Genomic DNA, 26,046 nt, shown 5'->3' with positions numbered 1-26,046 from the left:
TCTCCTCAGTCCTGGACTCCTATGCTATATGTAAAAATATATGAAGCTGCGCAGTACAGAAGCCGGGCTCCGAGTGGTGGCTTTAGACATACTCAAGTTTAAAGTTTAAAACCAATGCTCACGTAGAGGCTTCGAGATGAAGCATAATATACTTGGAATTGATGCCCATTTGAAAAGCATTGTAAACATAGCTACTAGCATGTGTTTAAAGAAACAAGAATACATATATACGCTAAGCCAGCGGTTTCCATGAGAATATATGATGCCATAAAAAACGCGCCACACCCCTGAGATGGTTGATGCCAATTTATATTTCGTTTCTTTTAAAGAACGATAACTGTTCACCAAAAATTGTGTTGCCAGAGCTCGCGATTTTGGTTGCACAATAGTTGATTCCCTGCTCTAACTAGTGGCGCCATCAGTGTTTCCTTAACGGAGATGTTGGCAAGAACCAACCACAGCACATGATTGCGATGGCGTTAGGGAGTAGAATGCGTAATGATGTGTTAAGGTTTTTCAGGGACGTTTGGGCTTTTTCTTTTCGTATAGATGTGAGGGGCGTTGCGAAGGAGATTCGGGTATAGTTTCCGAAGTACACGGCAGAGAAAGCGGTGGCCAACGAGATGAAAAAAAAAAAAAAAAAAAACGCTTTCGCCGCGATTCTCGTCTCCATTACGGCGGTCGCCATGACGTAGATGAACTCCATCTATATACAAAGGATTTCTGTGCTCTGGGCGAAGCGTAATAGAGCGATGTGTTTTTTCATAATGGGTGCCGTCAGTACACTTTAGTGAACAAACTGCTAGATAATGAATACAGTAAAATCATTCCATTAATTTCGATGCGTTTTTTGACATGAAGAAGCCCGAGGCTTGTCTTCGAAGTAGTGATAGCTGCAAGCAACCCTGACGTCGTGCGGCTGACTTGCCGTGCATCAAGGATTGTATGGCACCCCGCGCACATGGAAATGTTTAGCCTTACCGAACAGCCGGGCGCGACTTATAAAAAAAAAAAAAAAAAGAACATGCATGAGATGAATTCCGCACTGAACGCGCTCGTCATCCCGCTTTCCCTGAACGAACTTCCGGCAATCGAGCTGCCTCGCGAGGGTTTGCGTAGGTTTCCGGTCTTGCCGAGGCGGTATATAATAGCCTGCGATAATCGATACGCTTATGTTTCTGAATCGTTCTCGTCGTAAAGGGACGCGTCAGTCTGATCTGATGCTTGACCGTACTCGTCCTTTATTTCGTATCAATAAGGCTTCCGGAGCGTGAATGATGGATGAGTGGAAGTGCGCCCCCCTTTGAAATGGGGTGATAAGTAAAAAGACGACGCCACCTGGGCGTTAGCCATGTGTTTCAAGAGGCTGAAAATTCTCTTCTTTCGTATTCTGGCTACGATGTTTACTAGGATTATCCTGACAAAAATGAGGAATGAAGCCTGCACGCGAAAATGTCAATGTGGCCTTATTATACACCTTTTGAGCACCAGGTGCATTATTATTGCTTATTAGCTGCAAATCTTATTTTCTAACGACATCCGTTTTCGATGTGAATAAATGTGGGTGATGAACAATGCCAGTAAAACTAAACAAGTCTGGGCAATCTCGAAAATCATTCTCTGATTGTGAAAAGAACTCTGTGACCCAAGCGTCAGTGTTCACATCTGCATGCCGTAAAAAAATTTATGTGGTCTCGGTTAGGAGTTGTCTCCCTTTGAGCTCTGCGTTTAGGCATTAATGACATGAAAATAACCACTTGTGCTCACCCATTTCAATCGTTAGGTGTGCATGCGCTCCCATTACACATATATGACACTGAAAGAACAAGTACAGCGCTACACGGATGCAGACGAGCTGTGACAAGAGTGTCCTCTAAACAACATGAGGGGCTCGGAAGCGGGCTGCCGCAGGACTGGAGTGCGGACTTCTTTCTTGGAGCGACCGCAGTGCCGGGAGTTTAGTCCTCAGAACAGGGCTACTTGGTCTGTGAATGTTCGACTCCGCACCTCGCGAGGTGGCGTGTCCCAGTGTGCAGCAGGGTCGGCAAGACCGGAAAATCGCGAGACACCGATGGCCCGGATGACTAGACGGGTGCTTGTGAAACGCGGCTGTGGCGAAGGATGTCAGGGGTACTGCCAGTAGGATAGGTCTGGTCGAGGTAGGCTGGTGCACGGGACCTCCGGGTTGCTGCGCAAGGGAAGAGGGCAGGAGAGAAAACACGCGCCATTAATTGGCAACACACCTCGTCTTCCCTTTTCGAGAGCAATTTGGAAATCGGAAAGGGAAATAGTTAGGTGGGGGAGGGATTGGCAACCTTGCGGCGTGTATTCCACGTATTCTAAATTAAGAAATTGGTAAATAAGCAAAAGTAACACAACACTTTCTTCGACCTTTGAACGACAAATGGTCAACGTTCTCACTTGGCGCATGACGGAGTAGCCTATGTGCCATTAAACCCAATTCTATTCAGCTTTCTTCAATTGGAATCGTTAGCTTGGTAACACCAAATTTAATTAACGTCTGTCTAGCCCCTGTCCTTTATTAATAATGTCCTCTGCTTGGTACCAGCTCCAGTCGATCTCAGCTGTCTCGAAAATACAAAAAAGAAATGAACGCATGGAAAGCAAAAATAAGGATTGTTTTAATTTTGATAGCTGTACACTGTCTTCGCCAGTTTTTGGTTTCCTAGACAAATAACAGGATGTATGAAAAGCGGTTAGAGCTGGAGAATCAAGGTTGCACTTATTATTTGTGGGGAAACGTGTCGGCCCATACGATGTCAAAACATTTAACTCCAACGTTTGGCGCACTGAACAGGAGTTGACGCGCCGATTGATAATGCGCACGTTCAGTCTTGACATAGCATTTGTGGCCATAGGATACAAATACACTATTCTCGTCAATCGTGTTTTAGTAGTTGGTGTTTACTTTGGATCACCAAACGCTCCACTACAACTCCCTCAACACGATGTTCCCGCGCACCGATATTCTGGATCATTCCTCAACGCCATCAAGTAACTTTGGCTTGATTTATTTATGCAGCATTGTAAGGGCCCGAATGTTACGACGTATTCTGCATCGCATAATTCTAGATATTAGCGAGCGCGACCCCTTGGATATTTCTCACAGAAAAAGCTAACCTACGAACCATTTTGTGAATGTTTTTTTTTTTTGCAATGCTTACTTGCACGCAGAACATCTTCCTTGGCTTCCTCGTAAGACGTGTAAAAAAGCACATCTTTAAATGGTTGTATACTTAGCGAAACGTATATAGTCAATCATGAACTGAAGAGTCCAAGTTTGTGACCTTATCCGATCAATTCTTTTTTTTTTTTTTTTTTTTGGACAACTGCGAATCGGGTACCTACAACCTCCGCGTTGCCAACCGATTGAATGGCAACGGGGCGTGCTATTCGGTTGGAAAGTAAGTTTTCAAACGTGGCGGTGACTTACTATGACTGGTAGTCAAAAAATTAGTAAAAGACGATAGCCTGAGTGCCGCATTCTGCTACGCAACTGGCAATAATTAGTAAATAATTAGTAATTAAGAATGTAACTATTGAATTACTTTAGCAATAAGTAATATATAATTAGTTAATTAACAAATTGCTTAATTAGCCGTCAATTGGCACTAAATTATTACTTTATTAATTAGTGATTCATCATTTATTGACATATGGCCATAGAAGGCACGCATTCGCGCATTACTGTGCTGATGCTCTGTGATTGGTAGAGACCTCTATGACGTCATTCCGCCTCGGCCAATCAGAACGCCGCAAAAGCGGGACACATTTTGTCCACGACAGCATGAACCATTAAAGGTTTTCGCCTTAAAACAGCGAAGTATCTGCAGCGCTCATTGCCGCCGTGTATTCGAGCCACATCGCACACATTTCGGCCGGTTGTTGAGCAACGCTGCTAGGGTTTTATCAACGCCGACGTCGTTCTTCAGCGAGGTGGAAAGTTTCAAGATCACATATCAGCATCATGGTTGCGGGATATCTGCGGGATATCTGGAGTGCGGGATATCTGCGCTCCACAAAGTTCAAAAGACCCCACAGGCTTGTGCCCGTACGGGTTCGCGTCGCTACAGTGCGCTTTACAGGAAAACAATTCGGGCGTTCGAGGGTAAAAAAAAAACAAACACAAGTATGTGAAGGAAAATGAAGGTGCCTTTGCATTAGAATTTCTGTTTTACGTATTCTACGCACGTTGCTGATCATATTTAGCAAATATTTAAATGTCAATGCAAAGGCGAACACGCTAGCAAATAATATGGCGTCTTTCTCCCTTTCCAACTTTTCGGTCCCTTGGGCAAAGAATAAAATATGAAAAAAAAAAGTGCGCCGTTGCAGTTCGCGCACTCACTCTGAGAGGTCTGGGCGGAACATGGTCCTCGTCTGGACGGAGGTCAGGGAGTAGCAGTTGTCGCACAAAATGTGCGCCAGCGTTGACTTGCGAATCTCCTGAAGTTGCTCTGCAAACGGAACGACCAAAAACGGTGTTAGACAGTAAACTCTCACGCATATAAACATGTTCAGCTTTATCAATGCTTCTGTCAGCAAGAAAGAACAAATGAGGAAGAAATGAGGCCTTGTCGTATTAGGCGGCGTCGGTGAAATATATCACCAGTATACGGTCCGGCAGAGGGTGATTGACAGGTTAAACGGCCAGGCGCCGACTGATTGCAGTCTTGTGTGACATCACGAGACCGCATGACATGGCCGACTTGGCAGGAGCTGAGACAGGGGCTGACATCTCGGTTGGCGTGTTCGCGGTGGCAGAGTGAGGTGCGAATCGAACCCGAGTTCCTTGAGTCCAGAGTGAAACACCACTCCTAGACCACGCAGGCAGGTTCGTTAAAGCGGGACTTTTTTATGTCGGGAGGTCTAGCACACAATGCGGTACCTTACCACTACATGCTAATAAGTATGCGTGAGACAGCTGAGGCACACATTTGTAGACTGGCATGAGTGCATGCATGTACAGTCTTGGTCAAACGTCCTGAAGCCAAAGGATTTTCGCCTCAGCCGGAAAATGCAGCCGTCACGACAATGTATAAGTCTAAAGGGCCATGAAATATGCTATGCGACAGCGTTTTGCTATGACGAGAAACTACTTCCTATCATTGTAAAGGTCCTTCGGCCTTTAATGATGCGGTAAGGGTTCATTTTGTGGCTGAGACGCAAGTCCCTTGACTTCGGGACTTTTGAATAAGACTGTACGTAAATGAGGATGTGCAAAGCGAGACGCCGACATGAGCCATTAACTCTGTCGTGTCCAGAGTGGAAGGCGGAGTTTAAATGTCCCTAGATTTATTCCCCGCCAGCGCGCACATGATAAAGGAAGAAATAAACACAATTATAAGCAGGCAGGCTGCAAATACAAAGCCATTTACGTACAAGTCTCTCATACTTGCGTCTATTTTATAGAATGTGGTAAAAATTCCTCAGCATGCACTGTGTGCTTTTGCTAGACAGAGGGCGATCGAGAAAACTATGGAGGTCGCTTAAGCTCCGCCCTTATGAGGCGACGGCGCAGGAAATGAGCCGAGATATAAAGCCCCGCTTTAACCAAGCCGTATGAACCTGTCTGCGTGGCATAGGTGTAGCGTGCCTGCATCGGCATCCAAGAGCACTGGAAGACTGATTCTTATCTCACCAAAAATGAGCAACCTGAGTTGGCAGCTACTCCCACCTTTTCGATATCTTGTTAATTCGTACAAACCATCGAAGTTTCTGTGTCAGCTGCCAGCGCCGGCGTTGTGAGCGAAACATATCATGTGGTTGGCGCTGGCAGCTGACATGGCCGTGTACTGACTGGACATAGGGTTGTCTGACGTTAACTTTGACAGGAGGGTGATATCAAAATCGGTCTGCTGCAGGACTCCTGCATTCACGTTACCCCAAGACCCCTCAGGCACGTTCATGACTTGGTTTTAAAGCGGGATTTTATATGGGGGCTGGTAGCCTACGCTATCGTCACTTAAGCTCCCCATTAAAGGGAGAACTTAAGTGACTCCCATAATTTTCTCGCTCACAACACTGATGCCAACACGCGCACCAGACATCCTGAATAGCGGAACGTTATCGCAGCTGCCCGTTCACCGCTGGAAACGCCGCCACGGCCACGTAATTACCTGGCGCGAAGGATCCGGCCTGCCCCTCGTGTTCGTAGTAGAAGCGGTCGCCGAACTTGAGCCTCCGGAAGGTCGTCCCAAGGATGCAGGCGAACGTGGGTCCCACCAGGCCGCCCTGGACATTCGTCTCGGTGATGCCTCCCGTGAAGAGGTCGATGTCCGTCACGTCACTGCGGCCGCCACAATACACACACGGGGGTTCATTGACCGCTTAAAGCTCGCATGTCGTTGTGAGAAGGGATGGTGCGAAAAGAAGCACAATAAGCTTTGTCAACTGTTCTTCTCGATGCTTTTAAAATAGATCGATGCCTAACCCGTTGTTTTCCGTCTTTATGGCAGCACTTCACGTCACAAGCACGAATTCTGGCGGTTTAAAGTGGTAAGCTTACAGAGGCGTTTCGGATTTCGTTGAACTGCTTGTATTCTGCCTCAGAACAGCGCACGCGCCTCACAGACACGGTGAATGGGTTGAAAGAAGACTTGCCGACTGCAATCAACTAAGTCTTCTGAGCGCAGGAGGTACGTCTATAGTTAGATACAACTACGGACACAGCTTGCGGTGAAGCTCACCCACATTCATTATTGCCACACACTGCTAATCCCGTGACCCGGAAATACAAATTTCCCAGCTTTCCTTCTTATGCAGGCGCTAATTTCATCAAAAGATAAAATTGTAAGCTAAAAAATGGTTGGGCTATCTGATGTGTTTAACAGTGCGAAGCATGAAAACATTGCTTTCTCTACGGCAGTTATTGGGTAGCAGCACGGTGTGGGCCATAACCAGTTGACAACGTCTGTGTTTATTGAATTACCATAGTTGACAATCGTAGGGAGCGTAGGCAGAAACTAGTTGGCGACGATGTAATATGGGCTCTGCTTCCCTGCAGTACGAGACTAACGTTTTGCCCGATTCGAATGTCTTTCTTCAAATACAAGTGAGACGCTGAATACTACTGCAACGCAATCAGTGGTCTAAACACGATTGCTTTCGGTAGATCCCTCAACGTGAATTCACTAGGTAGTAGGGTCAAGAATTTCATACGCATAATAAAACGTTAGAAATGGTCTGGAAATGTTTGAAGCTATAATTATAAAACATGCCAGTTTCGGCGTGAAGTCAGGTTTTGCTGTTTGAAAATTCCGTGTGTTCAACCCTAAATAGGGGGCAATTTATCCCAGTCATGGAAATAGCGCAGAAGTTGCTTTAGCGTGTTATTGCAGATTTAGCTACCTCTGGCTTCTAAAATGAAGCGTGGAAGTAGACTACTAATTTATAAATACCTTTGCTTTATTTATAGTTGCGCGCCATGTAAAAAACAAAACAAAACAAAGCGCATGGAATTTTGTTAATATGGTATCGATTTACACTATAACAAAGCAAAAACACTAGCGGACAGTCTTGTCAATTTTCTGCAACAAGTATATAGTTTTCCAAAATTTGTCATCAGTGTCTATCACCAATCAGTGCCAATAAAACGTCGTACTTTAAAACTACAGAACATTGTACATTTAGCCAGATATTTTACTCAAAAGTCTCAAGACCTAAATAAAAATTCCGCCATCATGTAGTGATATTGGATATATTCATTGATATTACCGAAAAGCAACGTTTCTCCTTTTCTTTGCAAGTTTGGTGCGCGTAAACAAACTTGCGTGCGAGCACGGAACAAGAGGGGACATCAGGGGTAATGCAATTGGTGAGGGAAAGAGGGGCCCGAGTTAGCAATGCTGTAATGGCGGTTAGTTGGTTTTCCATCATCATGTAGGCGCGCTGAACTTTAACTCGAGACAATTCACGTACCAGTCTTGCCTTGTGTTAGTGAATTGTCTGGAGTTAAAGTTCAGCGCGCCTACATGATGATGGGCCCGAGTTCTTGTTTACGCTTACATCCGTACAGAGCTCGGTATGCATCAATGCAGCGAAGCGCTCAAAATCACAAAGGACGAGGAGGGAACAGGACAATAACGCACTTTCAACAAATATTTATTGCGGTTGCGGAGCATATATATATATATATATATATATATATATATATATATATATATATATATATATATATATATATATATATATATATATATATATATATATATATATATATATATATATACACTTCAGAATCACAAAGAAAGAAGGAAAAACATCTGCACGTGCCGCCTAAGCTAAGAAATCCAGCTCAGTTTTTGATAGAGCCACCGACGGTTTGCTGACGCAATCATCCCCTGAACGTGCTATCTGCGATGCTTCCACAATCTCCCTAGTTAGGCTGGTACGGTGGCGATACAAAGCAATAGTTTTGTCGAACAAAGGCTGGCAAGGTGTCTCGCTGTCACACTTTTTGCAATGGGCAGGTAGCTGTCCGTCTATGGCAATATTGCGGACCTTTTTACAGTGCTATTAGAAAGTCATGCCATCACACCGTTGATGAGAGTCTTAGCTCACAGGTGGCTCGATTGGAGGCGGCAGGTTACCCCAGGCACGTGATAGTTTCTGTAGCGGAGGCCCTGAATCGCAAACGGAAATCAGAGGCGAGCCTGCGTAACGTGCAGACAGCAGGAAATATAAAAGAAAGACAGGATAAAGAGAAGGTAGCTGTCATTCCGTACGTGCATGGTTTTTCGCACAATCTGAAGAAAGTTGGGCAGCGATCCGGAGTAAAAGTTTTGTTTTCGGCACCAAAGAAGCTGATGAGCCTTTGTAGGTTAAGTTGTCCCACACGAACGCAAAAACCAGCATGCAATGTCAAACATAGGGATCCCTTGGTATCTTGCCAGAAGGATGTTGTGTATAAGATCCCGCTTTCGTGTGGTAGACACTACATCGGCCAAACTGGAAGATGTCTGAACGTTCGGCTGCAAGAGCACTGTAAAAAGGTCCGCAATATTGCCATAGACGGACAGCTAGCTGCCCATTGCAAAAAGTGTGACAGCGAGACACCTTGCCAGCCTTTGTTCGACAAAACTATTGCTTTGTATCGCCACCGTACCAGCCTAACTAGGGAGATTGTGGAAGCATCGAAGATAGCACGTTCAGGGGATGATTGCGTCAGCAAACCGTCGGTGGCTCTATCAAAAACAGCTGGATTTCTTAGCTCAGGCGGCACGTGCAGATGTTTTCCTTCTTTCTTTGTGATCCTGAAGTGTATACATATATATGCTCCGCAACCGCAATAAACATTTGTTGAAAGTGCGTTACTGTCCTGTTCCCTCCTCGTCCTTTGTGATTTTGAGCGCTTCTCTGTATTGACGATGAACCAACACGCCCAAACATTTTCCCTTCGGTATGCATTCCTTAACTCCTGGTGGCAACAGCAAGGAAGGCCAGACTGCCGCCAAAAATAGGTTTCTGCTAGTCCACTTTAGGCAAAAAGGAAGCACTAGCATGGAGAAAGCTACAGACAAATACATACCCGAACCCAGTTCTTGTCAACCATATATGGCCAGAAATACGATCAGACCTATGTTCACTATGTAAGGAAAGGGGATCTCTAGACCACCCAATATGGGAATGAGCAAAGTCACCAGGCAGGGCTAGAAATATAACTAAAGACGCCTGGGAGACCCTTCTGCGAAGCTCAGACCCAAGAGCCCAAAGAGAAATTGTTCGACTGGCCGAAGATGCCGCCGGAGTCCAAGAACTACCGGCCTGCAACTAAGGCGACTGTCCCACCTTCCGGGTCTAACCCCCGAAGAGCGGGATAATCACTCTGTTGGACGAATAAAAGCTCTCTCTCTCTCTCTCTCTCTCTCTCTCTCTCTCTCTCTCTCTCTCTCTCTCTCTCCTAGTCCTCTGGCGATCGAACTCGCGGTTGAGGGGCAACTCGCGCTAAAATGAAGTGTGCAGTGAAGGAGAGGCGAGCCACTCACTCGTAGAGCGTGCTGTAGAGCTGCACCACGTGGGCGGGCGTGTACTGCAGCAGGTCTTCGAAGGTGGTCGCCTGATAGCCCGTGCAGTACTGCAGGTAGTCCACGTAGGGACGCAGACCGTGCTCTCGGCCCCGCTGAAGGTTGAGCGCGATCAGGTCCAGGCCGTACGAGTCGTTACGCAGGCGGTACAGGTGGTGGGTCACGCCCTCCGTGATGAAGCTGCGAGCACGAAATGGGCACGCTGAACGGCATTGTGGGTACGACTACGAGAGAGCAAGTTCCCAACTTTATACAGAGCATAATAACGAAAATGCCTCTAGAAGCCGCACTATTCGCGTAAGTAATCAGCAGTTCCTGTCATGCTTTATGCGGGAGGTGCAACCACGCGATTTGTGGCTGTCAGCTAAGTGACATTCCATGTTCATCCAAATGTGCGAGGCTATACGAAGGAAAGGAATGAAAAAAGAGTTTCTCTGTATAGTTAGTGCCTGCGCGTTTGCGTTATGGTTTTCGTCGTGTTCGCGCAAGTATGTTAACCCCCTTGAAAGCTCCGGGCACCATTTAGAGATACGTCACATTACAGCGGTGAAGCAGACCTAATTGTCGCGCGTCGATTTCAAGCTTCCGCATAAAAAAAAAGAAAAGAAAAGGGCGATCGCTTCATTTCACGAGGTGTCTTCAACTCAGAGGGATGCGCCTGTCCCACTTGAAGTCCCTTCGTCAAAAGTATGAATGCACGTAAGTGAGATAGCCACAATACGCATTCAGCAGTTACTGTCGTTAAAGGCCTTGGAAGAATGGAGCGCGATAAATAATACGGAAATGATGAAGTGGCAAGTGACCGTCACATTCGATTGGCTTCTTTTTTCGGCTATGGAACGTCCGGGAAAATAAGTCTACAAACACCGAGGTTGGCACACGCGAGTGATATAAAGCTTACAAAGTCCTACCTGTCATAATGCTGTCCCGGTTGCTGCAGCAGACCCCGAATGACGTTGTCCATGTCCCCGTGGTAGAGGTAGAAGGGGAAGAAGTAGAAGTCCTGAAGCTCGAACGGACTGCGTTGGCCATCGATGTCGATTCTGGATGGGCGCGGAAAAAGGGCGGCTGTCAGTTCAATTCAATTCAATTCAGTTCAATTCTTTATTTCCTTCGAAAGGAGGAGACATGACTAAAAGCCGGCTTGACTTTGGTCCAGGCTCCTTACAAGTTGGCTTTTGAACAGGTACGGCCATCGTATCATTGCTTCACAGAGAAGTACAAATAATATAAACACGTGTTACTTTATCGAGTATACAGTAATTATTTAATTATATAACTTGATATAAATGAACAAAATAACTAAATATTACATGACAATATACAGCACATAGCCAATAAAGAATATTATGCAGTTTGCAGGCACTACATGGAGGTCAGCATAACTACGAGCCAAAAACACCACCACGATTGTGCGCGCGGTTGTTGACTCAGACATTTTTTAAATGCGCTCCCGTGGGACTCTTTGCACGCATCACATCGACGTCTTCTATGCGATAAGCTGAGGCCTTAGCACTACCAAAAAGCGTGAACAGAAAAAGTGTCAACCTTACTCAGGGACATTTTTAGCACACCGCAGAGTAAACATGCAAGACGGTAAACATGAGAGAGACAAATGATTTGAAGAAATAAAAACCGTGTGACATCATGTCTCTCAGAAAACACTGAAGGGCAATGAAAGTCAATAGGAGCACAATGAGACGCACGGTGATTGGACGTTTTATGTACCTCTGGAAGACGCCGTCGATGAGTGTGTGTCCAAGGCGGAAGGCGGCCGCGGCGAACTCGTTGAGGATGGTGGCGTCCACGTCAGGCGCGTAGCGGCTGCGGCCCGTCGGCACCAGCTGGTAGCGCACCATTGCGTCGGGACCCAAGATGGGTGGCAGCCACTCGGCGTATACGATGTGCTGCCACTGGGCGTTCACGATGCGCCTGCCATAAGGGAGACGAAGAAATCATATTTATTTATTTATTTATTTATTTATTTATTTATTTATTTATTTATTTATTTATTTATTTATTTATTTATTTATTTATTACATTACCCACAGCGCCACATGTTGCATTACAGTAAAGGGGGGGGAGGGGGGTTGGTAATGCAAACAACTAAATATGCACAAAATAAATCACAACAACAGTGCAAATACTTCATCGTCAGTAATATAATATCAATGACAGATGAAGATAATGAATACCATTCGTGTACAGTGGGAGGAAAATCAACGATTTGAACGAATTCGTTCGAGCTCTGAATTCGCATACTTGTTGATTGGGATCAGCACGTTCAGATATTCTAGCAAAAAGCAGCTCACCAGCACAAACACGAGGGAAGGAGGGACAAGGCACAGCACTGACTAACAACTGATTGTTTTATTCAGAGCAAGTACATGAGGCCACTTCTGACAGCCCTGTGTCTTCTCCCTTCCTCCATCGTGTTTGTGATGGTGCGCTGCTTTTCCCTAGAATGTCGTACCAACTCGCCCATGAGACTACGCTATTACGTTCAGATCTGACGTGTCGGTTAAAAATGCATTTTTCTCTTTGGGTAACAGGCTTTGTTGTATATGATATTGAAGATATGATATGAAGCGGCAAGCCGATGAAGACAGGAGACAGAACATGACCGATGGCGATGGTAGATGACGTTTAATGAATGTTCGCGAGCCTAGCGCAAGCGCTCCTGCCCGCGCCACTGCCCGCTTCTTCTTCCTTGTCGTCCGTAACATGACTCGGGGCCACCGAGCGATCGTCCCGATCGTGGACGAGGAAGTTTAGCGATGTTAATGATTTTATGGCATGATGATGGGCGTGTCTGGATGCTTGAAGAAGAAGAAGAAGGAAGAATAGAACGGCTTGCCGGTACGAATTCTGATGCGTGGGTGATCCGCCTCCCTTGGAGCTGTCAACCATCCGTCACCAGAGTCCATGGGACCGATGGCTCGAGGTCACGTCTGGCAGCTTGGGCGGGGGTTGCGTGTTCGTGTCCATTGGTTCCTTCGGGTCATTCGGGTCTTTCGGGTCCTTCATCTCGGTTCTGATCGGTATGTCTCTTCTCCTTGTCTTCAGGTCCGGGCTGGGGGCTGGGCGGTGGTAGTTGTTCAGGTCTGGGCTTGAAGGGCTGGGGCGAAGCTGCTCGGCGATGTCCCTGGGCCCTCGGTGATGGTCCCGGCTTGAAGATGGCCTCGATGCTCCAAGGCGAGGATGGGGATGTCGTACCCCGCACCTCCACCAAATGTTACGAAGCGGCAAGCCGATGAAGACAGGAGACAGAACATGACCGATGGCGATGGTAGATGACGTTTAATGAATGTTCGCGAGCCTAGCGCAAGCGCTCCTGCCCGCGCCACTGCCCGCTTCTTCTTCCTTGTCGTCCGTAACAATATTATGGGATAGTTGAAGTCATAACTTTCTCTGTTAATTAAAGAGGTTCCCAGCTTAATTTATGTTTTACACTTCTCATACTGGTTTGTTAGCTGTGATTTTCAGACAAATAACGGGCCGCCAGGGACTGGTCCTCTTCTAATTTACGTAGCGATTAAGAGCGTCCATGAGGTGCAGGTGCAGCGAGGAATGTCTATTGCACACTTAGACCTCTGACGCCTGTTCACTCTGGCGGCAGTCATATTAGCCGGGAAAGTAAAGAAAACAGAATGGCGGTTATGCTTCGTACGTCTATAGTGCTGCCAGACTGATGCCTGCTAAGTTTTTCAAAGATGACCAGGCGACGAATGGCTGACCTAATAACAGTCACGGAGCGAATACTTGACAATTTTGTCTCTTACGTCAGAAGACATGAATGTGACAAGGATGGCTCGCACGTGTACAATCAATGGTAGGGCACTCTTTAGGTGCATAAAGAACGAATATTCTGCGGGCGATGGACTAAACTGTGTGCTGTCATTTTGCGATCGACCTGTCTGGCCGTAAGTCAGTAGCAGAGTTCCCTAACTTCCTGGCTCTTTGAGGAGTGCTGTGTGTAACGCGATTTCAAAGAATGCAACGCTACATTAAACTTTCGCAGGCTCCATGGCTGTACGAAGCAGAGAATGTGCGAGTCACAGAGAGAGACCTTTTAGCGCTGAGGCCTAGCTTTTTTTACGAGATTCTTGTCGCATTTTTCAAATCCTTCGATCGCTGTATCGCTTCTTAGAGTGTCGGCGTTGCAATAAATGCTTCAGAATATTTCTTAGCGGCAGGCAGCATCGCTTTACTTCCGGTAAGGAGGTTACTTCTGGCAAGGATTATACGTAATGATGGAACATTATATATTTTTCTAATACGTAATTACCCATACCCCTGCAGTGTCTTTCGCTTGTTTTTAAATTTGTGCATGCAAGACCACCTGTGCATGCAAGACCACCTGTGCATGCAAGACCATCTGGCCATGTATGCGAGCGCAATTTGCTGGACTCACCAAGCTCTTTTCATGGTCTTTAGTCGCTACAGCTAACATTTTTGTTTTTCGTTTTGCTGATGTCTGATCCTAAGGCAGAATCAGAGCACTAAGGCAAGATCAGAGATACTGTGACCTCTTATAGCCTATCTTCAGTTTGAACATAGCTCATTTTATAGATAAATAGCAGTATTGAACTAATTGCTTTTTGGAGGGGAGGTGTAGGCTTCCGTACCGTGTCTCCTGGAAGAGCCTCTCGTCGTCCCAGTGCGTGTTGAGCTGCTGCAGCCGGCGGGCAACGCGGTTGTGCTGCCGCAGCCACACAGTGTGCATGCTGGTCAGGGCGGGATGCTCGTTGACTCGCTCGTCACCTGCACGCCCCAAGTCAGCCACTTATTAGTCACTGCGTGGTCTGTATACCACTAAACAACATAAGCAACAAAAATGCATATGCTGCACAACTTTTCTTCTTCACGATATTCAAACACACTGTGACGGCTACCACAAGTAATTGGTCTTATCGAGCTCTTAGGTAATCAGGAATCTGTGCCGAGTCTCCAAATGTGTCGTCCATCTAGTTTTGTTGAGTCTTATCAAGGCAGCTTCTTCCGTTTCTTTTGTTTCCGGACATGTGAAGGCCCGGACGGAGCTTGGATTGCGTTACCATGGAGTGGTGAAAGTCAACAGTATTCAGCGACTATGTATATACCGAAGAAAAAAGGCAAAGTGAACTTTGCTCACCGCCTCGGAAGCAGATCTCTCCGGTCTCCAAGTTACTGCAGCGATCCTCGGCTGGGAAGAAACTCTGCGGCAGCAATTCTTCGCCTTCCAGAGACTGTGTACGCAGAAGCCCTAAGAAGAGAAGGGGGCAGCACAGAGTTTAACACAGTGACAAGAGCTACAGCGAACCATGCAGGTACGGTATGTACGCATGTTGGTGCCAATAAGCGACGCAGGGTATGAAGGATGCCGTAATGGAGAGCTCCGGAATGATTTGGACCCGCTGGGGATCTTTAAATTGCACCAAAATCTTACAATACATAGGCATATTTTTCTTTTCTTTCTCCTCCGTCGAAACGCGGACGCCGCGGCTGCTTTCGAAGTTGGGTACTCCGGCTCGGTAGATCAGCGGCTAAACACTGAGCCACCGCGGCGGGTATGTCAACAAGAAAGACAACTGACCTATGTTGTCTTGCTTGCCTTAAGATGGTGCCACGTTGTGTGGTCTTCAGCGCATTACGGCTACAGATGTACTGCAGAAACTTTTTCCGTAGCCCTTCTCTCGCATACGGGCTGGTTCATCAATGCTGTCGTATCTCGTGACTAAAAATTCTTGTACTCACCACGTGACAATGCTGTACAGGCTAGCCTATGTGTGCGCTCTGCATAACTTCCCTAGACTAGGACGTCATGGCTGTACAGAAATGATTGATTAGTTACGTGACCCACGAGACCTTGTGATAATATCCATTTCATTTCATTGCATGTATAAGAGAAGAATCGGTGGCATAGCTTTCAGTATCAGTTATTCCACTACAGGTGGGAAGGCGTACGAAAGGGAAGTTCGTTTGGGGAGTTCCTATATACACGTCTCGACGGCCACGAATACGCCGTCATGAATAGGAGCAGACAGGTATAGATATGAGCACTGACCATACTGGAAAAGCCTGAGGCGGGCGGTATCTTCATCGCTGCTTCCGTAGATGTGGGACCCGTCTAGGTACGACGTCAGCGAGTCCTGCTGTTCCCTTGGCCCTGCCGGAAGAGAGAGGCATCATGTCGGTGGTTGACGGAGTTTTAAACAGCATATACCTTTGTACAACTGCATGCACATGTATTTTACTAGAAGACCTATAGAGAACAGAAGCTTTATTATATATATAAGTATCCATCTGACATGGATATTCATTTTAGTTTTCATTATGGGTGACGCAAGTGTGATGACAGCATTATACGAGAGCAGCAACGGGCTGAATCCCGGAAATCACAATGTAGCGAGCCCCCGTCGACGATGGACTTCGCTATTCGCTGCACGCGCAGGTTAACCTCTGGTTGCGATATGCAGCCAGTAGCGAGGTCTGATTGTCAAAACGTCAGTTGTCCGGTCGCTTCCTACGGATGCTTGGAAGCGGCATCTACGTCACAGAACAGCATAGTGACCAATGCCAGGGGACCCAAGGATTCGTTACAGATAATGGGTTTGAATGAAATATAGTCGCAGAGTGTGAACTGTTGAAAATCTTATACAGAGGGTTGATTTCGCATTTTGATTACACCATGTGTACGCAAGAGTCCAAAGAGGAATACGGTACATCCAAAAGAGAACCCACTGAAAAGGCCTTCAAGACTTTCGCTCGCTAAAAGATGGGGTGAGAACTGCGCAGCATCGGTAGAGGGCACTGAAATGAATGCGCAGCGAGGTGCGTCTTTCCTGCCAGGTGCAAAATGGCTGTTTGAAAGATACAGAGAGATTTCAAAGAGCGGCAGTCTCGACTCCCGCCAAAGCGAAAAGAAAAAGAGGTGAAGGAACATCGAGGTTTCCGCGTAGGAATCAAATATTAATTTCATTTGTACCCAATGCGAATTCAGTGATAGATTTCATACAGAGTAATTGGGCCAAATGTATTTTTTTTTTCAGAATACCTGTTTTTGTAAGGCACTTTTTTTACGATACGTGCTTAGTAGTAATATAAAACCTTTATTTTGGAAATTGAGTATGGGTAAGGGCGGGGTTGGTCGGGTCCTCCGTTCAGGACTCCATTGGCTGATGCCGCTGCTCGAGCTCTCGCAAGCAAGGTCCTTCTTGCCGCAAGATCGGAGCTGGACAGGGCCACCTCTCAATTCGTTCACGTTGAGTTTTATTTACGAGGTATTGAAGTCTTTCTTGTCCACACGAACGCATTGCTTTATTTTTTTCCCAAATAGATTTGGTGGAGTATCAACTGATAACGAGGTTGTCGACCGCGCGTACGGTCCAGTATTGCGTTAACCGTCCAGTGCAACGTGTGCATTGCCTCGTACTTTGGTATACCCTTTTCTCATTCTTTATGCGGTTACCAGACTGTGCTGTATCCTTGCCCAGTCATCGGCTGATCCGAATGCTGGCGGAGCTTACCCAGCTGACAGGAGCAGGGAGCCGAGCGAGGCAAGTTGAGGCAGGTCTGTCCCAGGCGGCCGAAGAAGGTGTCTCCCTCGGGCACGGGGATCGAGTAGCACTCGGGAAGCACATAGCGCTCGGGACTGCAGCAGTCGATTGGGTTGTTCGGATCTGCGGGAAAATACAGAAGCCTGGTGTGCACACATATTTTTAAGAGCCCTCACATGCATCCTGGTGGCATCGAAAATTTCTGACAGCGGAACAGTATTTGATGATAGTCAGGTCGAGCTTGACGCGGTTACGTGCTGCAAGTGGGAATAATGGAGACTGGTGGCATCGAAGGGGTGCCAGAATAATAATTTAAGACAACTGTTAGTGATTGATGTTTCTCTAGCAGTTCTCTGCACCCATATGTGTATCCAGCTGCTACCGACACCGTTATGAATAATAGTTTAGTGTCTTGAATGAATTTTGGAAGAAACTGAGAAGCTTCTTTGTGATTTAATGGTTACCGCGCTTCCAAAAAATTATTTAGGAGAGCCGTGTGGCAGCGCAGCCCTTTTGATCGAAGCAAGCAGGACCCGGTTTCAACTTGTGTACTGGGGAGCATTTCATTTTGTCCTAAATACCACTGTCTGAATCAGTTCGGTATTTTCCGACCTTTGTTTTGGTTAACTGGACAGAAATGCCGCATATGAAAGCTGCGCTTTTACAGAGCTATACAGGTAAGAGAAATAAAAAAAAAAACGTTCTACCTGGAAAGCTCATTCTGAAATAATAGCTACCGTTTCTAGGAAACTTACTTCCACCATCCTTCTGTTAACTTCCTGTGCGACAGAGTTAAGACCAGTTATGGAGTTATTCGGTAGCCTTCGAGCATACTGATTCCATGTGCGCCATGTGACATTGTGAAAGGTATCGCAATTGTTCATCTTGAGTGTTATCATATCACGACGCTGTGGTGAACAAGCATGCCCTGCATACAGCATATCTAATCAATGCACAACGGTCCCAAGCCCTTTTTTATCTATACGAACAAAAATTTGATGTACGGCGTGGCCTGATAACCTTCACAAAGGGACATAAATACAACTCTTATATTTGCACGCGGTATCGAGTTATGCCTTCGTAACGCCCGCAAGCCCACAGTGATTCTCAGCTACACGCTTCCGTGAAGTCTTCGGGGGCGAAACAAGAATGGCGATGCACTCAGTGTGCCCTAATTGAATATATGGCAGCATGCTCTCTGGGGGAGCTCCCAGGGGGGCTATATCTTCAAAGATGCCGCCATTCATACGACCGCGCAGGGCTTCTCTCTCGGCTATCGCAGCTCTATGGGGAAAGCCGAGGCAATGAAAAGTCGGGACCGGCTTCGAAACGTCGGGGGTCTCAATTAAATTATGGCTTGGCTCTGGTTCCACCCTTATGCTTTTCCCTTGCTTCCAAAAGAGGCGTAATTCTGGAATGGTTTGCTTCCTAGAACACTGGGATGCCGCGTGAATAAAGCTGGCTGATCGGGTGCGTGCGCGCGCAATACGGTCGTCGCCGGCTGTCCATCTAGTCAGCTTGGCCGCGTACGACGGAGTCATTTTGCGAAGATGCACATGCTCAAGAAGTTCCTCCAATCGCGATAGGCGTTCATTTGTCTCTAAGGCTCACAGTTTTGCGTTGAAGCCATCTGTTGCGTAATCATGTGTGCTACCAATCTTAGTGAACATTTTAGAACACGAACAAATATCAACGGATAGCTTTTCATATGCTTCTTTCCGAGACAATGTAGAACGATAGAGGAATGGCTTGTAGTCGTGTCCTTCAATCTAAAAGAAAGAAAGAAAAAAAAGAAGCCCCTTTTGTGTACACTATAAAAGCAGAATTATTTGTCTTTTCGCTGACAGGATCTGTTCCGATCAACAGTTTCTGTGTCAGAACGCGAAGGTTTTGTAAACCTTCGCGTCAATCCTTCTTGTATTCGTTTATGTGAATGTGTGCAGAACGTCAGCGGAAGCCGAGGCAAATTGAATTTTGAATTCTAATAGCATAGCTATGGCCTGACTTATAGACTCCTTGATTACACCCGGCCTATCGATCGATCGATTAAAGCAGTTATCGACCAGGGGTATTTCAAGAGCCGTATACTCACTTCCCAGGTTCTTGATTCCCACGGGGTCTGCTTCTAGTGGCGCCAGCGCCAGGTCGTGGTCGATGAATTGTCCCAGCTGCATGAGCATGTGGGAGAAGTGTGGGCTGGGCAGTCGCCGGTCCGGGTGCACCAGCGACGAGATGAGCCGCGCGTTGGGCAACTCCTGGCCACTCTTGGCCAGCCGGGGGCTGCTCACGCCTGCGCCCAGCCCCAGGAGGGAAGAAATAGCTTAAGACATTCATCTCAATTCATTTTAATTAGGCATCTTCGAAGAGGCCAGAAGCACAGATAAGAAGCCGAACAAACACTTTGTGCAAGAACGTGGTGTCCATCATTGACGTCGCCGCTAGGAGACTCGTCACTTCTGTGACATAGCAACGCGCGTTATATAAGAGAAGTGACCAGTCTTCTAGCGACTTATATCACTTCTGTTGTATCACGTTCTTTGTTATATCGGTGATGTCTTGTTATATCGAATTTGTTCGGTCTATGGGGTACAACGCCCCAAAGCATTTTGGTATGTCAATTCTGCGGTATAAACTAAGATTGCTAAGGTAAACTTTACATTCGAAAGACTTATTTTATTTATATTTTGTGCTACCATCCCATATAATAATTTCTGATATATCACGGCTGTACTAGATCAGTGTTCACCCATGCTCACTGTTAAGAACTTTCATTTTTTAAGTAAAGACACCATCTCCAAGCTTTGGCCTGTCTCTCATCGTTCAAGCTGTTTCCTCGAAGCCTTTCTAACGCGTTCTATTTTGAGCTGCAAACCGACATGCTAGTAAAACTCTCGTCCTCGGCATCGTGGAACGAGTGTGCAACAGATAGCAAAAGTTAAGGGGATGCCTCTTCCCACAAGCAATTGGTTGCGACGCTGCCTTGTGACTAATTTGCCAGGTGTTGATGCCACCGGATGGAAATGCTGATCGCTGTTATTTCAAGTGCTTTGCCAAAATAACCTATTTTTTTTTTTTTTGCACAGTCTTCATCCCCTGAACATCTGTCTGCTGCTTATAGGTATGAAACACGATGCTATTCGTAGGGGATCTCTTCAGGCATGCATTATTTAAACTGAACGCGATTTGGTTTGGTTTGGTTTGGTTTGCGCGGTTTAACGTCCCAAAGCGACTGAGGCTATGAGAGACGCCGTAGTGGAGGACTCCGGAAATTTCGACCACCTGGGGTTCTTTAACGTGTACTGATATCGCGTTTTGTATTCTCAAGAAGGCTCAATACAACACATGCGCTTCGGTCTGGGAGGATTCCTCAGTCACTGGCACTGTATTTCTGGCAAAGCGGTCATCATGTCACGAAAAATACACGTTCTTTTAGGCCGAGATTGTATGCGTGTTGTTGAATTAGTTGGTGCTACAGAAGCAACCCATCTTACATGATCTCCAAGGTATACTGCGCACACAGAAACAAGGACGAGAAAGGTTCTTGTTTTTGTGTGCGCAGTATACCTTGAAGGGGGGGGGGGGGGGGGGAGACATGTCGGACCGACTCGCCCAACAACGCACTCTTTTACATGATGACCATGAGGAGGATCCTGTGATAGCTAATAAACACAAAATCAAGCAAAAGTCAGGAAGCGCGAGGAAAATGTAAACAAAGTGAAGTGCAGGACAGTGTCCGAAACGCGCTTACCGTCGTTGTAGGCCGGAGGCAGGAGTCGGGTCATGCAGGAGAAGGCCATGCCCCACCTCGGGTTGGCCAGGTTGTTGCAGGCGCCGTCCGAGCGCCGGTATGGCGTGTTCGGGTCGCAGGAGCCCACCAAGGGAGTGGAGCAGTCCCGCTGCGCAGCAACCAGCAGAGGGTCACTGCCAACCAGGGGCTGGAGGGACTGCAGTCCGTTCAGGCCACCCGGAACCCTGCACGACAGATGCATGCGTCACCACTGCGCCTGTATGTGTTGCTTCTTATGTGGACAGGGACTCGAATGCCTAACAGAAGGGGCTGAAATAAAATTGCGGACACCGCAGTGAGCTGCTCAAAGGAAAACGATTAGGGTAGCTTTAAAGGACAGGAAGTGGCCAGAATGTACTAAAGGAACAAACGTGAGGTATAATCTCCTATAGTCAGATACAGCTCAAGGACGAAGCGAAAAATTCCTTTCAAAGAAAGTACTCCAGCCAATGGAGTCATCGCCGCAGTTAAGCCCATTGCATCTGGTGGCGTGGCATCGCAATAGACCCAAGGGGATTGACTACAGATTAGCGAGTTAAAACAGACACTTTGTTGCTTTAGTAATCCACGAATAAAGCAGCGCAAAAAAGACGGGGGCGTAGGAAGGACACGAACGAGCGCTGATGTTCAACTGAAACTTTATTTATTGTCCCGTGAAAATATGTACACCGGGCAAAACTACCAGTAGAAAACAATGGCATTCACGTAAATAGGTACATGCTATCTATAGCAACAGCGACGTCATTGCCTTGTGTCCAAAAACCTTATTTCCTTCGCTGTTAATGCCACCGAAGCACTACTAACACAAGTGTCATCCAACCGTGCGATTTCAGCGGCCTCTAGAAATATATCGGGTAGCTGATTGCAGACATACATTGCCGCACAGATATCTACAAACCTGAACGAAAGGTCTTGTCACTAGCTTCTTTCCCAGGCTGCTTCCATATCTGGATAGCTGTCTTACATCGGCATTGAAATGAAACAGTAGTATTTCACGGCTTCACTGTGTGAGAGCAGACTCCGCTCAATCCTCTGGTTCTACAGAGGCAACCATACCAATCCCGCTCGTAACTTATGCGGAGATTACAAATCATTTACTCCTCTGCAGGAGGGCACTCCCGGGACCCGCCAAAGGTCTCGACAGATCTGAGGAGTACCACCATAGACGGCTCCAAACCAGATGTTTTCTAAATCCCACCATACTAAAACACATGGACCCGACATTCACGGGTAGGTGCAAATTCTGGGGGTAGTGTGCGTCTGCCAGCAAAATACAAATGTAAAAGCTAAATAAAATGTAAATGGCTACAGTTTATTGCGGAATATAGTGAGAGACCGGAAAGCGTGGCGTGATATGGTCCATAGGGTCACAAAGAGTCGGACACGACTGAACGACTGAACTGAACTGAACTGAACTGAATATAGTTGCGCCCGGTGAAATCAGCTGCCATCATGTTTTATTATTATCTATCCCCAGATCTTACGGAGGCAATCAACGTAATGTGTTTAATACAATGTCTAGTGCATATAATCGATAGCGAGAGGAGGGGCAGAGAGCTATTGAGGAGAACGTAGGCACGTTGCTGATACTAATAATAAAGGGGAGAGAACACGCTCAGTGGCAATATAAAGCAGGTGCCCTTTCCCTTGAATCTTCCAATGCCACTCCTACAGCCTTTGCTGAATAGGTGCATTTCCGGGAGTACATCTATAGACCTCCTAGCCATCGAGCGCCTGCGCATTTTCCCATTGCAGCGCATGCGCAGTAAGTTGGTTGCGTGGAATCAGTCTGATGGAATGCTGCTGTTGCAACCTTGTGGCTGTATGGCTCTGCCCGTTAAGGTAAATTTAGAAAGGTGGATCGATGCTGAGGATTTAGAACATAGTCGAGTTCCTTTTTTCCGAACGTTTTATCTTCTCTCCCCTATCGTTGTTAGCTCGTGTTCTTTTTCAGACCGCTTGGATCGTTATAAAGTTGTGCGCCAACGGCAGAGAGCACGACATGGTCCAGTATAAAGACAGCTTGAAAAGGGCAGCTTGCCTGGGTATCAGCAACCGGGTGGTCTCTTCGAAGAGGGTGGCTGCGCGGGCCTTGCGGCGTGAGGTCTCCGACGGTCCCCTGCTGGTTACGTGACGCATGTGGGCTCCAGGACAGCCGGCAGGAGGCGCGCCCTTGTATGAGCCACCCCTCATTTGTACTGCGGTTACAGAGAGGGATATCACTTCACGCCTGTGCAGTAATGCAACTTAATTACAGGTATCCCAGGTATAGGAATGAGGTTAGAAAGGCCCGAAAAATTGTCAGCGAGGAAACAGAACCTGGTGCTGTAGGATGACCGAGAACGAGACAGTCATCGTCAGGAACAAGAAATCATGTGTTAAATATAGCGTCTTGCTGCGCGAGATCCAATACGCATAAAAATTCCCAATGAGAGTAAATACATGTGGTACGGTTTGTAACACGCTGTAGAATTCCTGATGAGGCAGTTGCAGACTGTCACAAATGTCACCACGGGAAGATGTCCGTACACATCCGAACTATGTTTGCGCATGATGTTATTGCGACATCGGTAGTGCGCGAGAGCACACATATTCAAACCCTGATCGATATGTTTTTATGACAAATCTTTCAGTATTTTTTGCCACCCGTTATCAGTGATCATTGCCTGTGACGCTAGCAGCTACCTTCCAGCTGATTTCTAGTGCGACGAACGCTGGTTGGGGGGAGTGACCATTGCCTGTTACGCTATAGCAGCTACCTTCCAGCTGATATCTAGTGCGACGAACACTGGTTGGGGGAAGGGGGGCAAATGAATCAAATGAAAAGAAAAAGGTATCGTTATAAAGTACTAGGACGCGCTTTTACCCCCCTAGTTGAGTAACAGTGCACGCGTGCGCTCAACGGCGTGCCTTACGTACCCGGGTGGCGCGGCGGCGGCGTCGAGGCTGCCCTCTTGTGGATTCTTTTGGCCGCCTCTTGCGCCATCTCACGCAGCATGCGCGCGTCCGAGGAGCGATCGGTGCCGGCCCACCGCACGACCACGACCTCTGTGATGAACAGCAGAAGCAGCCACCTGCATGTACGGTAGAGGGCACGGCCATGGCTTAGAAAGAAGAGGGTGACCTGTGAAACGACATGTTGCTATTGGCTGCAGGGTTTCAGTGGTAGTAAAGGCACGTACAACGCAAAGGGAAGGCGATATAAAAAAATATTTTCATCGTCCTCAAAGATGTATAAACATCCTTGAAGATATATGGTACATGGCATTTCGAAAGGCTTCTTTCATCAAGAGACTCATTTTTCACCAAACTTCTAAGACTTACGGCAGATCCCCCTTCCCTTTTCTCTCTCTCTATCTCTCTCTCTACACACACACACACACACACACACACACACACACACACACACACACACACACACACACACACACACACACACACACACACACACACACACACACACACACACACACACACACACACACACACACACACACACACACACACACACACACACACACACACACACACACACACACACACACACACACACACACACACACACACACACACACACACACACACACACACACACACACACACACACACACACACACACACACACACACACACACACACACACACACACACACACACACACACACACACACACACACACACACACACACACGGTCCTTCTAAGCAAAGTTGTTTCTACTGTATAGAATCGAATTACATCTCTAAGTGAAGGGCAAAAACCTTCAGACATTAAGGATGCCCCCGTGTCAGGACCGTTGGAGTCATCGGACACAGCCCGAGACGTTAGAGACCGCGAAACCGTCTCGCCACTTCTCACTATGCCTTTCATTCGACTCGGAGAACCCCGTCTGCGCCCATGCTTTCTCAACGCTTCTTTCTGGTCCGCGGGAAATCTCCGGTAATGGTTTCCTGACACTGACAAGTGCGTTGCCGTTCCAGGCGCCCTGACAAGACAAGGTCGATCAGTAGCACAAGTGAGAGGGGCGGCATAAGAACAGAAAAGTGCAGCCTCGTTCGAGATGTCCATGACAGCCCCTTCTTCTCTGCCTCTTCCCCCCTTCTCTGTCGTGTTTCGCTTGACACGATTCCTTTAGAAGTAGGATGCCAGGCGCCGCGTTGTAGCGCGCCGCCTGGCGTCGAAGCACCGTACTAGGAGGTAGTCGTACGGCCCTCCCACGGCGAGCGTGTAAGCAGAGCTTGTGCCGGAGGCCTTGCCTGAGGGTACAGAGGATTGAAAGCGGCTCGGAGGCATTTATCGTGCCGCAACGGTTTCCTTTTCGAGTCGGGCAGGGCAGACAAAGTGCTGTAGACCCTCTTCTGACCGCAATATAATTGCTGCTCCGCCTGGGCTTTTGCTCGACGCCAAATTGACGGCTGCCTCTCAGGTACACGTTTGATTTATGGTTTTTCGACGAGACGGCCGGTTTCCGAAGCTTGCAGACACGGTAGAACTTTCTTGTTCTTTTTGCCGTTAAAGGGTTAGACGACTCGAGGGGGCGTTGCGTCACCGTCCCGAGGGCACTTTCTCGAACAGAGCAGCAGCTCCTCAGAATTCCATTCCTCCCCCCGGATGCAAGCGAAGTGATGAAACGAGTCATGGCTACATGAATGATCATAAATAAAAAGATAACGCGGA

The 26,046-nt window shown here is 47.1% G+C and overlaps 1 protein-coding gene across 1 annotated transcript; it reads right to left on the bottom strand.

Annotated features, from left to right (window-relative positions):
* Positions 1-1,152: 1,152 nt before the first annotated feature.
* LOC146178365 (salivary peroxidase/catechol oxidase-like) lies at positions 1,153-25,662 on the bottom strand. Its single transcript, XM_084579683.1, has 15 exons — positions 25,577-25,662; positions 24,291-24,445; positions 23,413-23,569; positions 21,333-21,556; positions 19,677-19,874; positions 17,555-17,707; positions 16,093-16,194; positions 15,181-15,291; positions 14,675-14,810; positions 11,775-11,978; positions 10,958-11,089; positions 10,008-10,226; positions 6,141-6,310; positions 4,370-4,478; positions 1,153-2,188 (listed from the first exon to the last, which is right to left on the bottom strand). The coding sequence occupies exons 1-15, from the start codon at positions 25,660-25,662 to the stop codon at positions 2,125-2,127; spliced, it is 2,220 nt and encodes a 739-aa protein (XP_084435809.1). The 3' UTR covers positions 1,153-2,124.
* Between the last annotated feature and the right edge of the window lie 384 nt (positions 25,663-26,046).

The sequence above is a fragment of the Amblyomma maculatum genome, chromosome 9 (assembly GCF_055883805.1).
Source record: "Amblyomma maculatum isolate TAMU_Amacu chromosome 9, ASM5588380v1, whole genome shotgun sequence".
Lineage (NCBI taxonomy): Eukaryota > Metazoa > Arthropoda > Arachnida > Ixodida > Ixodidae > Amblyomma > Amblyomma maculatum.
Note: the sequence above shows the minus strand (reverse complement) of the source record. Positions and strands in the feature narration are given on the sequence as shown.